At 45.8% G+C, this 14751-nt stretch overlaps 1 protein-coding gene across 1 annotated transcript in view; it reads left to right on the forward strand.

Moving 5' to 3' along the window:
* The window catches only part of SMAD6 (SMAD family member 6), a 111837-nt gene extending 97593 nt beyond the window's left edge, over window positions 1-14244 (forward strand). The window contains exon 4 of the mRNA XM_001367295.4: window positions 13327-14244. Within this exon, the coding sequence (XP_001367332.2) occupies window positions 13327-13871 (545 nt within the window). The 3' untranslated portion in view covers window positions 13872-14244. The remainder of the gene's footprint in view (window positions 1-13326) is intronic.
* The last annotated feature ends 507 nt before the right edge of the window (window positions 14245-14751 follow it).

Below are 14751 nucleotides of genomic sequence, written 5' to 3' on the forward strand. Positions count from 1 at the left end.
GGGGAGTGCTGAGGTATGGAGATCAGGAAAGGCACTCAAGCTACTTCTACAATGACATCTTCTACACATCAAAGAGGAGGACTGAAGAGCAAACAAGGTCAGGGAACTAGTTTAACAGATATAAACCTGAAGAAAGGAGAATGAAATGTACCTAAATTTTGGTTTGAGCTGGTTACGGAGTTTGCATTTTATACTGTTGTCAATAATAATAGTAGTGGTGATGGGACAGCTGGGTGGCTCAGTGGATTGAGAGATAAACCTGGAGATGGGAGGTCCTGGGTTCAAATTTGGCCTCAGACACTTCCTAGTTGAGTGACCCTGGACAAGCCACTTAACCCCCATTGCCTAGCCCTTATCGCTCTTCTATCTTGGAACCAATACACAGTATTGATTCTAAGACAAAAAGTAAGGGTTTAAATAATAATAATGATGATGATACTAGTGATTACTTTTATGACATTTTAAGATTTGCAATGCTTTTTTGCATAAATGATCTCACTTTAATAAGTTGTTCTTTGAACTTAGAGAATGACTTGGTCAGATCTGTGCATTTGGAAAATGATTTTTGGCAGCTGTGTGAAGGAGTTGTTGGAGGAGGATGGGGATGTTCAATCTAGAAAATTAATAGACTATATGAAAGGCACTTCAGGATACTCATTCTCCAGGTTATTAGAAAAAATTCTGAACTAGAAAGCAGGTAACCCCAGTTCTAGTCCTGGCTTAACAACTGATGAATATCATGACCTTGGATAAGTGACTTCTCCTCTGGCAGCATCAGTATCCTCTCTTGTAATGAGTGGGTTTCATGATAATTACTCAGATCTTTTCCAGCATGAGAGTTCTCTGGAATCACCCCCTCTCCTCCTTCCCCCTTTCTCTTTATGTACAATCTCTAAACACTTCCTTTCTTTCTGGATGTACTTGCAAGAAGGGAAGCACCCCCAACTACAGTGCAAATTATATTACTAGAGGGGATGAGCAGGGATTTGGGGGGGGGGGAAGGAACAATCCAACCTATTGACTCCCCAGAACAGTGGCAGAAATAGAACTGAGTTCACCCTAGAGAAGGCAACTAATCTGGTGGCCCCATCTGTGATGTAATGACTGATTAGGCACTTCCACTTGGAATCAGAGCTTCCTCCCTAAGCCAGAGATGCTGGGAAGTAGGGAGGTGGGAGGAAGAGAGGAAAATGAGGGGGAGGGAGGAAAAACACCCTCATTAGGGCTATTCCAGGCTCTGGAAAGAAAGCATTCTGGACAGAAGATCTCCTAATTCTGTCCATTAGCACTTCTTGGGTCTTCTCCCCACTCTCACCCCACCCCTGCATTCCTTTGGTTTTACTGAGCATATTGAGCAAAATAGAATAAATAACTGGCCTCCCTTCCCCCTTAAAAAGGGGGTGTAGAGCTGGGAAAATCAATCCTAGCTGCTGTTCCCATCACCGACCCTAATTTTTCATGCTGTCAGATCTAATGCTGATTTTCTAGATTATGTATAAAGATAGTATAGGGTTAAATAGTAACTCCTTTCCTTCCCCCCTCCTTTAAGGAATAACAAAAACGACTTATCTAATGGGCAAAAAGGGCTTTTAAAGGGGTGTTGGGTTAAACTGATGCAGGACCCCATAATTACTACCAGACTTCAGATGAAAAACCTGCCGAAGTCTCCTGGAACTCAAAGCTCTGAACATGAAGGAGTGACTCCTTTGGGTATTAAACAGAGCTTTATACAGGATGGGCAAAGCACAGATCATGGAGTGTGCCTCCTGAGGGGGTGAGCTGGAAAGCTGACCCTGGAGGTCACTCTTTGCTCAGCTCCTCACAAGCTCATGTGACCTTGGACAAGTCACCTAATCTCTCCAGATTCTTCCACTGGGAAATGAAGGGGTTGGATGAATAGTCACAAAATGATTCCCAAGACCTCTTCCAGTTCTTACATAGTATGATGTTATGATTTTTCTCCTCTGTTGTAAAGGGGATACAGACCTCCCCCCAGCAAAGTGCTCGGGCATTTTCCTGTGGCCACTGTTTGTTAGTGGAAAGCACTGACTGACTTGCTGGGGCACATGTTGCTTCCACACTGTTAGCCGGACTGAGTGCACAGGTGAATGGAAACTTAACCCATTCCTATCTCCCTGGCATCTGAGTTTGTAAGTCAGAGAAAATGGTTCTGATGTGGAACGGAAGGTGATTCCGCCCAGAGACAGGAGAAATCGTAGTGCTGCTTCCTCTTCTGAATGCTGGACTGCAGAAGACTTTTAATTGGAGCAGACTTGTGGTTCATACCATGGGATACGTGAGAGCCAGCGCAGTTTGGCGAAAGAGGAGAAAAGGGAGGCCAAGAAATGCTGAACACGAACCCCTCTGCAGAGCCTGCCTTGAACACTTGGGACGGCAACCTCTTGGGACGCGGGGCTCTACTGTGTGTGTGTGCATGCGGGCGCGTACACACATACATTGCCGATCCAGGAAGCTTAGCTATCTTGTTCTCTACACCAATCCTACCTCTTTTCCCTCAGAAAATTAGCTGCCTTTTTGTGTCTGGGCCCCCCCCAAAATTGTGTGTCCGCAACCATTTTTCTTATCCCAGAAGGCCTAGAGCACCCGAGAGGAAAGAATTCCAACAATTTAGAGATGGGATTGTTCCTGAGTCCTATTGTTTGGGCTGAGTTTCCTTCTCTTTCCGTCCCCAGCCATGCCAGACGCCTTGCTTGCTAAAGGGGAGAGGGGGTCCCAGCGCCTTTGCCTGGCTGCCCCCTTCTGGAAGGAACGTAAGATGGCACCAAGACTTCATTCCTCTTCCAGGTCTCAGGCACTGCACTTAGCATGGCCCTTAGGAGGAGGGGCTGCCGCCTGCTTAGGAGCCAGGAAGGGCTTTCCATCCCTCCTTTTCCTTGAAGTTTAAAAACATCACCACTTTCTTTGGATTCCAACAGGGAGTGAGATCCTTCAGCATCATCGCAGCCACCCCCAGTTTGAGAGGCAGGGAGACAGGATAATAAAACCCTGGGCCTAAGAGTCTGGAGGTTGTTCCTCTCTTCCTGGCTGGGCCCCTGATTTGCTCTGTGACTTTGGGCAAGTCTTTCAATTCTTCAGCTTTACAATGAAAGGGGTGACGGTAATATTCTCCCAGGCCCCTTGTAGCTTTTGAAGATTTTCTTAGTCACGTGGTTCCTATTGTGCTGAGGATGGTCACCTCTTGAACTGAATGGGGCCTCAGAAACCATCTACTTAACACTCATTGACCAGATGAGGAAATTGAGAACCAGAGGGTCACTTGCCTACAGTCATGGTCACGAGCATCCAAGACAGGATTTGAACTTGTGTCCTTTGACTCTTGAGTCACTTTTTTCCCATTGTACCCTAGGATTTTTCTGCTGCCATTAAGTTCCAGGGCATTGGTTGTCCAGTGTTCAATAAATGGATGAGAATACAGGCTATGGCAGCTCTCTGAGATTCTATTCCACTTCTGTCTGGGGTTGTTCTGCCTTCCCACCCAGAACTGTAGTGGGGGCAGCAAGGTGGCTCAGTGAATTGATAGACAGGAGGTCCTGGGTTCAAGTGTGACCTCAGACACTTCTTAGCTTCGTGGCCCTGGGCAAGTCACTTAATGCCCATTGCCTAGCCCTTACCACTCTTCTGCCTTGGAACCAATACACAGTATCTAATTCATAATATTTAATAGTACTGAATCCATAGTGTCTAGATTCTAAGAGGGAAAGGAAGGGTTTAAATAAACAAACCAACCAAGGGAATTAGGGTCCTAGGAGACCAAACCCAGGACTCAGAGCTAGATAAGGAAACAAGACCAGGCTGTGGTCAATGGCTGGCAACTGGAAGTTTCGGTCAGAATTTGGTCACCTTTGATGTTACTCACTCAGGTCTGACTGGGCAGGATTTATTTGCTATTAAGTAGCTAGTTCTTAATTAGGTTGATGGCTGTGGGAGATGGCTGGTCCCACAAGAAGGGCAGCTTGGGGAGCCACTTAAGGACAAAGATCTTGGGCAATCAGCCCTTTCTCAGCATCTATCCACTGGCCCATCTGCAAACAAAAAGCACAGACCTCCTGGGTGCCAGGCTTGCCACTATTATTATTGAACCGAATGATCTTGGGCAAGTCAATACATTTCTCTCTGGATCTTGGGTTCCTTATTTGCTTTTGTTTTTAATCAGTGGAGATAGAGGTAGATAGAGTGCCAGGCCTGGTGTTGGGAGCACCTGGGTTCAGATCTGGCCCCAGATGCTTCCTAGCTGTGTGTTCTTGGTCCAGTTGCTTAACCTCAATTGCCTCGCCCTTGCCACTCTTCTGACTTAGAATTGATACAAAGCAGAAGGTAAAGGTTTAAAAAAAATAGTGGAGGTAGACTAGATGAGCTCTAAGATCTATGTAAGAAGCTTGAAGGTTTTGTTGTCATTCAGTAATTCTCAGTTGTGTCCCATTCTCTGTGACCCTATTTGGAGTTTTCTTGTCATAGATACATGAGTAGTATGCAGTTTCCTTCCCCAGCTCATTTTACAGAAAAGGAACTGAGGCAGAGTTACATGACTTGCCCAGGGTCACCCAGCTAGCAAATATCTGAGGCCAGATTTGAATCCATGAAGATGAGTCTTCCTGACTCCAGGCCAGGCCCTTTGTACCCTGTGCCATCTAGCTTGAAGCCCAAGCTTCAAGAGTATAGTGCGTGAAAAGTAAAGTGTTTTCAGTGATCCCTTCTTGTCTCCAGTCAGCATTTATCCTCCAGGCCCTGTGGGCCACAAAGGAAGTGATGCCATATTGGAAATGGAGTAGTCTCCACAAGGCGTCCACACCAATATGTGATCTCCGTTTCTCACTAACTTGTTAGTAAAGAAGTGTCACCAAGTACCTGCCCTGTGCCTGGCTCCCTTCTGGGCTGACACAAAAGTAAAAGACATCTAGAATTTATAGTCTTCTCTGTGTGAAATAGACAGTAAACATTAACTACGGGACCCCGGATTGGGGAAGAGTCCAGATTGGCCATAGTATCCCCCAGTCAGCCTGTTCAGTAGTTAAAGGTGAAGATAGGCAGAGGAAGCTCTCTTCTCTACTGACAGACAGTGTGGGTGCTGAATAGTGGGTTTGCAGGTTCAAATTCTGTCTTAAAACCTACATGACCTGGAACATTTGATTTTGAATTTCAGTTTAGTGCTCTGTTCTAGGTAATCTCTAAAGCTTTTTTCCTTCCATTTCAGAATCTGGCACTTTTGTTACTTTGTTCTGGTTTGGTTTTTTGGTTTGTTTTTTTAACCCGTACCTTCTGTCTTAGTGTCAGTGGTAAGGGCTAGGCAATGGGGGTCACACAGCTGGGAAGTGTCTGAGGCCAAATTTGAGCCTAGGAACTTTCATCTCTAGGCCTGGCTCTCAATCCACTGAACCACTCTGTTGCCCCCTTGTTCTAGTTTTTCTAACAGAATAGGAATTATGGCATGGCGGAAGAAGTTGTTTCCATCTTCAAACAGGTTCTTGGGCTGTTTGTGGAAAAATAAAATGATGGGGAGGGACAGATAAAAGCTCTTATGGCTTTGGAACCCTGATCTTCTGGATAGAAATGAGGCTAGGGGGTTACAGCATCAGAGAGACACAGTGGAGTGAATAGGAAGATCCATCACAAACACTTCCGAGAAGGATTATCTTTTGGAAGGGGTCACTAGAGGTAACCTTGAGCTTCCTCATCTGTAAAATGATGGGGAGTTGATAGCTAGAGTTGATAGCCCCCTGGGTTCCTTCCACCTTTAGATCTATGGTTGGTCAGTTCCTCCTAGCACCTCCATTTTAAGGGGGGGAGCCTAGGTCTGCCATGTTGGGTTCCCTCTCATTCCCTTTTAGGTTCTATTCCTAATTTTTGGACTTTTTTCTCCACCATGCCCCAGCTTAAGGACCTTCTCTCCTCCCATCTCCTCTTCCTTTTCTGTGTTGGTTTTTCCCATTAGAATGTAAGCTCCTTGAGGGCAGGGGCTGCCTTTCTTTGTCCTTGTATTTGTGTTCAGGGAGGACTAACACCGCTTTGGTGTTCACCTGTCACCCAACTCTCACCTGTGGTTCCAAGAAGCTGTACTGTGTGCAGGGACTAAACCAGATGAAAGGTAACCCAACAGGCCTCCACCCTCCCTTCGGGGTGTCTACCTCAGGCATGTAAGGACTTTCCCTGGCAGAATGGGCAGGTGAGAACAGTGTGTTCCAACAGCCATTAAGCAAGTGCTTTGGAGCACTCAGAGCTTGGTGAGACACTGAAGACAGCAAAGTCGTCTGCTGCGTCCCAGGCCACCTCCAGCCATCCCAACGTTGGTCTCGCCACTGGACTTAGATGACTGGAGGAGAACGTGAGACTAATGAGTTTTTGTGCGACTCTGCCTCACTTAAATCCAATTCACAAGCAAGTGAAGTCATCCCTCCACAATGTGGTTGGTCCTCTTCAAAACAAATGAAGAAGAAAAACAAAATTTATATTCCCAGCACTTAGCATAGGGATTGTACGCCTTGATGTGGCATCTAGGAAGAGCTCAATAAATGCTTCTTGACTTGATTAGATCTAGAATGATTGAGTCATAGAGCTGAGCCAGGATTCAAATCTAGAGGCTTTGAGTCCAGATTCAGATCCTTTCCACCCCACTGTGTTGCCCCCTTTAATACAATGCAAGAAGATAGTGTCATAAAGGAGAAAGGGTACTGGGTGAAGAGTCAGGAAATGTGGGCTCTAGGCTTGAATGTCCAGACCTGGGTTCAAATCTTGCCTGTGTCACCAATTGTATAATCTCTGTAGGCTGCAGTTACTCATCTGTAAAATAACAGAATTGAATTAGATGGCCTTTTAGGTCTCTTCCAGCTCTAGAACTGTGATATATAAAGTTTTCATGTGTGTGTGTGTGTGTGTGTGTGTGTGTGTGTACGTACACCCTAAGGATCAAAGGGACCCTTTGCCTTCTTTTTTTTTTTAATTTTAAACATTATTTTTATTTGGTCAGTTTCAACCCTTTGCCTTCTGGCCAGCTTTCACTACCTGCACGACTCATTTGACTCTTATCACTTGCTACTGCCTGCTCTGTGTGACCATGGATTAGTCATTTTAACTTTTAAGGACTTCATTTTACTCCTGTAAAATGGGGGTAATTGTACCTATAGGACTAACTTTACAGAGTTGTTATAAACAAGGCTCAAATAAGATCATATTTGTAAAGCTTTTTATTTTAGGGAGAAACCACTTATTTTTAAAATATATATATGTGTTCTCTGTTGATATTCTTGATCTTTATATCACCCACAAACGCTTTCAAGCTTATCAGTTATTACTCTCACCTCCCTTTCCACCTGAATTCCGAAGCCCTTTGAGGGAAGGCGGCTGGAATGCTAGGAAGACTCATCTTGCTAAAGTACAAGTCTGGCTTCTCACTTAAGTAGCTGTGTGAGTCTGGGCAAGCCACGGTCTCAGTTTCCTTCTCTGTAAAATGAACTGGAGAAGGAACTGGCAAACCACTGCGGTCTGTTTGCCAAGAAAACCCCAAATGGGGTCACCGAGAGTTGGGCACGGCCGAACAGAGAGGTCAGCAGAGACTACTCTCCTGCCCTCCACTCAGGTCTCTGGTGGACCTCCAGGCTCCTACTGCCATCCTCGCTTCTTGAATAGAGACAGAACAATGGTGGCTCGGGATGGCCCCGGCATCCTGGACTCTGGGCTGAACATGGGGATGGCTGGCCCTTCTCCTTGCTCCCTTCCATCCCCCAACAGACGAATGTGAAGCCATGGGATGGAGAATGCTTTCTCAGCGGTGAGGTTTCCAGTGTGGGTGTCGTGTGGTTGGTCCTGACCGGAAACAATAGCTACTTGGTCTTCCAGAGTCTGGGCTTGAGGTTGGGGTGTTCCCCAGCCGCCCACACATTTGGTCTTGGCGGAGCAGTCTCGCTGTCTAATTACCCAAACTGGAACAGGGGCTGCCACTGTACGGCTCCTTTTAAGCGCTCCCACAGTGTGGCTCAATTGAACCCTTCCATAATGGAGGAGGAGAAGAAGGAGGGGGGCTTTTCCCCTCCAAGGCCATTTGAGAAAGAAAGCCATTGGAACTGTCAGCTGGAGGCTTAAATCCGGCAATAGAGTCTCTGAAGCAAAATAATGGCATCACTCGGTGGGTGAGTTAATCAGACTTGATGGCATGAAGGCACGGAGGTCAACAGGACAGAGTCTGGTGATCTGTTGTCAGGGACCTTAATGCCAGGCCGAGCACAAGCTGGGCTCGGATGCCAAGCTCCCTTGCCGAGTCTTTGTCACTCCGGGACGCCCGGCCAGAACCAGAATGTCAGGCATATTTTGTGCAGAGGAGGGGAAAGGCTGAAGAACAGCCCCCCTGGCTGAATAATGAATGAAGCCATTGGAAGCCTTTTCCCTGTTAGAATTTCGGTTGTTCATTTAGTCATTCTGTTGGTTGTTCACTTAATTGCGGGCACCTGTAAAAGCTAACCTGGGGTTTTGTCAAGAACAAGTCCCGTGTGTGTCAAGAGACCGAGAACAAAGAGGATAAATCCCTGGTCCTGGTGTCAGAAAGCCTGGACTTTAAATCCAAAATCATACCCTTACTCGGGGGTGACCCCTGGGCAAGTTACTTAACTTCATCTCAGTTTCCTCATCTGTAAAATGGGGACAGGAAAAGCATCTACCTCCCAGGGTTATCATGAGGCTCCCATGAGCTGCTGTTTGTAAAAGTGTTCAGCAAAGTGCCTAGCGCACAATGGGACCGTGTAAAGGTTTATTCCCGACCTCTCCCCTCTCCCCCAGAGAACTGATATATGTGTGTTTGGGGTTAGGGAGTAGAAAACCAAGGCCCTTGGCAGGAGGGGGCCCCTCACAACTGTGGGTGTGGAAAGGCAGAAAGACGAAGGAAAGTAGGGGGAGAATACTAACTGTTCTTCCATACCCCAAACCACCTTGGTGTGGGGTTTAAATGTTGGCTCAGTACCTCCTGGGGTCCTTCCATCCTTGGAGATAAAACCCATATCATTTGAGTAGAGTCCATTGCAACCAAAATGGAGCAGAAGTCTCCTTCCACTCAGACTTCAGGCTTTAGAGTGGGGGCTCCACATGAAAATGTAAGCTCCTGGCCTTCGAGGCCTCTGCTGTTGTGATCAAACCTCTTTTGTCAAGCAATGTGCACAAATCATGGGTGCTTTGGGGGGGGGGGGGGCGGGGGGGCATGTTTCAGGTCAGCCAGCAAGGAAATTAGTCTTTGGCCTTCCAAACTGTAGCCTCATTTTTTGTTTCAAGCTCGGGAAGGACAGTCAGCATTTCCATGAATGCAGGATCTCTTTGTATTTCTTTTGTAAAGGATGGTGATTTTATTAGCTTAAGACCCAATCCTCCGCTTAGGAGGCACCAGTGGATGAAAATATTGACTGAGCCCAGGTCTCCGCTGTTCCCTGAAATTTAAACTAGAATGTGTTTGAATTTCACGTGGATCATTTATGACAAGCAATAAAGGCTGTCTGAACTGAACTTACCCGCCTTTATTCCGAGAATAATTCGAGTCGACAATAGAAATGTAATCAGTCCTGGCCAGGCAGTGACTTGAAAGCGGGTAGAGAGCACACGGAGCAGAGGAGCCCAGTGATTTTTATTTTGCAGCATCTCTTAAATCTCTTCCCTTCTGTGGTTGGTTGCCACCCCACCCCCAAGGGCTGAGCCAGCTTCTCCCCACCTGTTCATTCCACATGAAGATAATGGTTTGACTGTTCTGGCCAAAAGCAGCCAAGAACACATCCCTGATTTGAGTCAGGACCTGGCTTCAGAGGGATCCCAGAGCCAGGGAGATTCCCCTGATGGCAGGTTTGGGGTATCATCCCCGAGGGATGCTCTTCAACATCGTATGTTCCTATCCCTCTGCCTGAGATTATATTGGGGATGGTCTCCCCTTAGCCTCCACTTATTCAAATTCTGTTCATCCCTTAAGGCACACGCAACACAAGGAACAAGGTAGCACCTCAAACTCATCACATGGGAGTGTGGATACCTACCCACCCGTTCTTGTACTGTTGGATCCAACTTCCCAGAAAAATAGCATGCCGTCTCACTTGAGTTCTCTTTGGGTTCCAAGGCGGAATACCCCCCAACACCTACCCTCCCAACTTGAGCTCTCAAGCCCCTTCTGATGCGTTTCCATTTACACACAAGCCAGAAGCTCACAATTAAACATTTGCATTTTAAACATAACCAAGAAATAATAACATCGCAGATAGGAATATTAAAGCAAGTATGTAAATAATCCACAGTCCACACATAAACCTGGGTCACACTCTCCCACCAATGTCCTCAGAATCTGTGGGGGAGAGTGGGTACACACAGATATTTGGCAGGGAAGCTAAGGAAGGAACAGCTTTGTTCTCAGTGTAACTCACAACTCTGGGCGTTAGGTTTTAATGTCGCACGTACTTTTAGGAACAGAGACGTGCAAAGCTGCTTCCTCTGCTTCCTACTTGTCTCCTGGTCCTCACTTTATTCTAGCGAGGCAAATTTCCTTTCTCGCCCTTCCCTTCCCCTGCCGTCCATTCTTCAGCATTTACAAGCTCTCTTCAACTTACAATCTTTCTTAAAAGGGCCTTTAGAAAGGGTTAACCACTTGATTACTCTATTACAAAAATGAATAATATGGAAAAAGGATTTGAGTGATAATTTATGTATAACCCAGTGGAATTGCTTGTCATCTATGGAAGCGGGGAGGGAGAGAACATGAATCATGGAACCATGGGGAAAGAACTTTTTTTTTTTTAATTTAGAAAGGGTTAACCTCTTAATTGGGATAACAGTTCCCTTTAAGCTAGAAAACTGCAACACTTAGCCAGTAAGCAGGCCATCTCTGCCCAATGCAGCTCAACTGTGGCCAACTATTCACTTACTAGGATGTGGGCTTGTCCAATCAAATTGTAGCAAAGTAGTTCAAATTGGCCAGAGCAAGGCAAACAAGTTTAGCCCGCTCTTTACTTACTCAGGGTTCTGGAACATCCATTTAAATCTCAGAAACATCCCATACAGCAGTGACAAAATCTGACTTTGCCTCTTTTCTGATCTTATGCATGTATGTTTGTATGCATTGGGAGAGTATAGAAAACAGGCAACATACACACATCTGAGAGACTTGAGACCACCCACGATTCTGTGGATGCTGAAGATCAGTGTCTGGAAGTGACACTTATCACAGGAATAAGTTTCCAACTTATCACAGGGATCACCAAGTTGAATTCTTTCACCTGACTATTCCTGCCTCTGGTCTCTTCAGTCTCTAAACTGTAGCTTCTTAGCCCTTTATCTTCTATATTTTTTATTGGTATAAATCCATTTCCTGGCACTCAGTGGCAGTTAAATAGTAACAAAACATCTTTCCAGATTTTCCCAGTGAAATCAACAGAACTTCAAAAGACTGTCCTTCAGTCATCAGTGTTTTATAATATCTCATTTTCAAAAGTTTTACCCTCTAATGTGGCCTCTGATAACTTCCCAGCTGTGTGACCCTGGTCAAGTCACTTAATCCTGATTGGCTCACCCTTGTCACTCTTCTGCCTTAGAACTGATACAAAGATGGAAAGGATAAGGGTTTAGCAGGAAGAAGGAAATTAAGGAATCTCCATATCTTCCAAAACTGCTCAGCTCCTATCTGTAAACACTATCAACCTATAGAAAAATTTTGAAACCAAAATTCTTTTCTGGATGCTTCAAAATGTTCATTTATGACAGAGGCAATGTCTTAAGCCCTTTATTGTTGGTAAACTTTCCTTTTACCCAAAAGTACTTTTTCTGATCCCTTTAACACTTAAAGAGATAATCACCTTCTACCGTCAATTCTCAATCTCAGCCTCAACCAAGATGATGCTTCACTGGACACTCCAGCCGAAGCTCATTGATTCTTCTTCCTCTCTGAAGGGGAAGTTTTCACCTTCATAGTCGATCACAAAAATAAGCTCCTTGTTGTCTTACGTTATTTGTTATTTTTTGTTTATTCTGCCCGCTGAAAGGGAAGGCTCTGTAAGGCAGCAAACTTGCCTCACCTTATATTCATGCATAATGCCCCATAAAAGCATTGGGTGGATTCGTGGGTTAATATTATGTTTATACATCTGTGCGTTGAGTATGCAGGAAGGAAAAGAGAGCATTTGCTCAAGTTTCCTAGGTTATTTTTGAGGATGGCACATTTATAGTTCCATCCATCCATTTATTTTATTTGATTTTTTTTTAACCCTTCTCTTCTGTCTTTTTATCAATTCTAAAACAGAAGAGTGACGACAGCTAAGCAGTGGGAGGGTTAAGTGACTTGCCCAGGATCACAAAGCTAGGAAATGTCTGAGGTCAGATTTGAACCCTAATCCCTCCGACTCCAAGCCTGGGGTTCTTCCCTGTACCTAGCTGCCCTCTTTATTTTTTTTAACAGCATCCTTTTCCAGTTGAGTGTCTGAGCTACACTTTAGTATATCCTGCCAGATACGCTGCATTTGTGAAATTGGTTCTCCTCTGTCTCCTAGAGAGTAGAGACAAAAGTCTTTTCACGTAAGCTTCTGCCACCTTGAACTTCTAGACTGCAGACTTCCAATGCTATCTCCTAAATTTTTACTGACATTCTCCCCAGAAATACACAGAAAGACAGGATTCTAAAATAAATACAGAGTTAAAAACAAAACAAACTTGAGTAGCCTCAATGGCACTGCTCTGCATGACCTTAAAGGAGACCCAGGGTTGATTTGGTATGGAGACAAAAGTCTTTTCACGTAAGCTTCTGCCACCTTCCTTTTTCTTTTGAGGAAAATGGGAGCCAGAGAGGGGACACGATCCTATGAACGCCAGGTAGACTAATCCTTACCGACTCCTTAGAAAGCAGATTGTGGGGGGCAGCTGGGTAGCTCAGTGGATGGAGAGTCAGGCCTAGAGATGAGAGGTTCTGGGTTCAAATCTGGCCTCAGACACCCTGGGCAAGTCACTTGACCCCCATGGCCTAGCCCTTACCACTCTTCTGCCTTGGAGCCAATACACAGTATGGACTCCAAGACGGAAGGTCAGGGTTTCGTCTTCCTACTTCTGTCCTCTCTAGCCCAGATGAACTCTCACCTTTAACGTCAGCCCTTCCGAAGGTTCAAGGCTTTGAAAAGAAGTCTCAAAATCTAGGTTAGAACAATAAGTAGTCCTTGTGGCCAAGCAGCCCGGCCCTGGCGGATGAGCCGAGCGTAGATTTCCTCGGATTCCTGGGGGCCCAAAGAGACGCGCTGGGTCGGTTTCCCTCTAAGTGGTTCTCGTGTGGGAATGACTTTTTCTTCCTTTTCTCTTTCTGTTTGGTCTTCGCAGACGCCAGCATGTCTCCTGACACCATGAAGCAGAGCCACTGGTGTAACGTTGCTTACTGGGAGCATCGGACCCGCGTGGGCCGCCTCTATACGGTGTATGAACAGTCCGTCAGCATCTTCTATGACCTACCTCAAGGAAACGGCTTCTGCCTCGGCCAGCTGAACCTGGAGCACAGGAGCGAGACCGTCAGGAGGACCCGCAGCAAGATCGGCTACGGCATCTTCCTCAGCAAGGAGCCCGACGGCGTGTGGGCGTACAACCGGGGCGAGCACCCCATCTTCGTCAACTCCCCAACACTGGACATTCCCAGCTGCCGGACTCTGATCGTGCGCAAGGTGATGCCGGGCTACTCCATCAAAGTGTTCGATTTCGAGAAGTCCTGCCTCCTCCAGCAGCACGCCACCGAGCTGGACTACGCCGACGGGCCCTACGACCCCAACAGCGTGAGGATCAGCTTTGCCAAGGGCTGGGGGCCCTGCTACTCCAGACAGTTCATCACCTCTTGCCCGTGCTGGCTCGAGATTCTACTCAGCAACAACAGATAACGGTTGGCCTCCGGCAGGAAGAGCCCCTGGGAGGGAGGCACAGAGAGAGGCAAGATCCCACAGACTTCCCCAAATATCATCTACCTAGATTTAATATAAAGTTTTATATATTATATGGAAATATATATTATACTTGTAATGATGGAGTCATTTTACAATGTAATTATTTATGTATGGTGCAATGTGTATATGGACAAAGAAATGAAAACGCACTTTGGCTTATATATAATTCTTTCAATACAGATTTTTTTAAAAAAATGATACAGCAGAGCTAGGTGAAAAACCTGGGTTTGGTGTATGGTTTTTTAAATATTAATACCCAGACAAAAAGCTAATACCAGTCACTCATTGATAATAAAGTATTCGCATTATACATTTTCTCCATAGTCTTTTTTTTTTCCTCTTAAGAAGGAAGGACCGAAGGGGCAGCTAGGGGGCTCAGTGGATTGAGAGTCAAGTCCAGAGACTTCAAATCTGGCCTCAGACACTTCCCAGCTGGGTGACCCTGGGCAAGTCACTTCACTCCCATTGGCTAACCCTTACCTCTCTTCTGCCTTAGAACCAATACACAGTATTGATTCTAAGATGGAAGGTAAGGGTTTAAAAAAGAAGAAGAAGAAGAAGAAGAAGAAAGGACTGGGGGCAGCTGGTGGCTCAGTGGATTGAGGGTCAGGCCCAGAGATGGGAGGTCCCGAGTTCAAATGTGGTTTCAGACACTTCCTAGCTGTGTGACCCTGGGCAAGTCACTTCACTCCCATTGGCTAACCCTTACCACTCTTCTTCCTTAGAACCAATACACAGTATTGATTCTAAGATGGAAGGTAAGGGTTTAAAGAAGAAGAAGAAGAAAAAAGGACTGTGGGGGCAACTGGTGGCTCAG

Source organism: Monodelphis domestica, chromosome 1 (assembly GCF_027887165.1).
Source record: "Monodelphis domestica isolate mMonDom1 chromosome 1, mMonDom1.pri, whole genome shotgun sequence".
NCBI classification, from domain to species: domain Eukaryota; kingdom Metazoa; phylum Chordata; class Mammalia; order Didelphimorphia; family Didelphidae; genus Monodelphis; species Monodelphis domestica.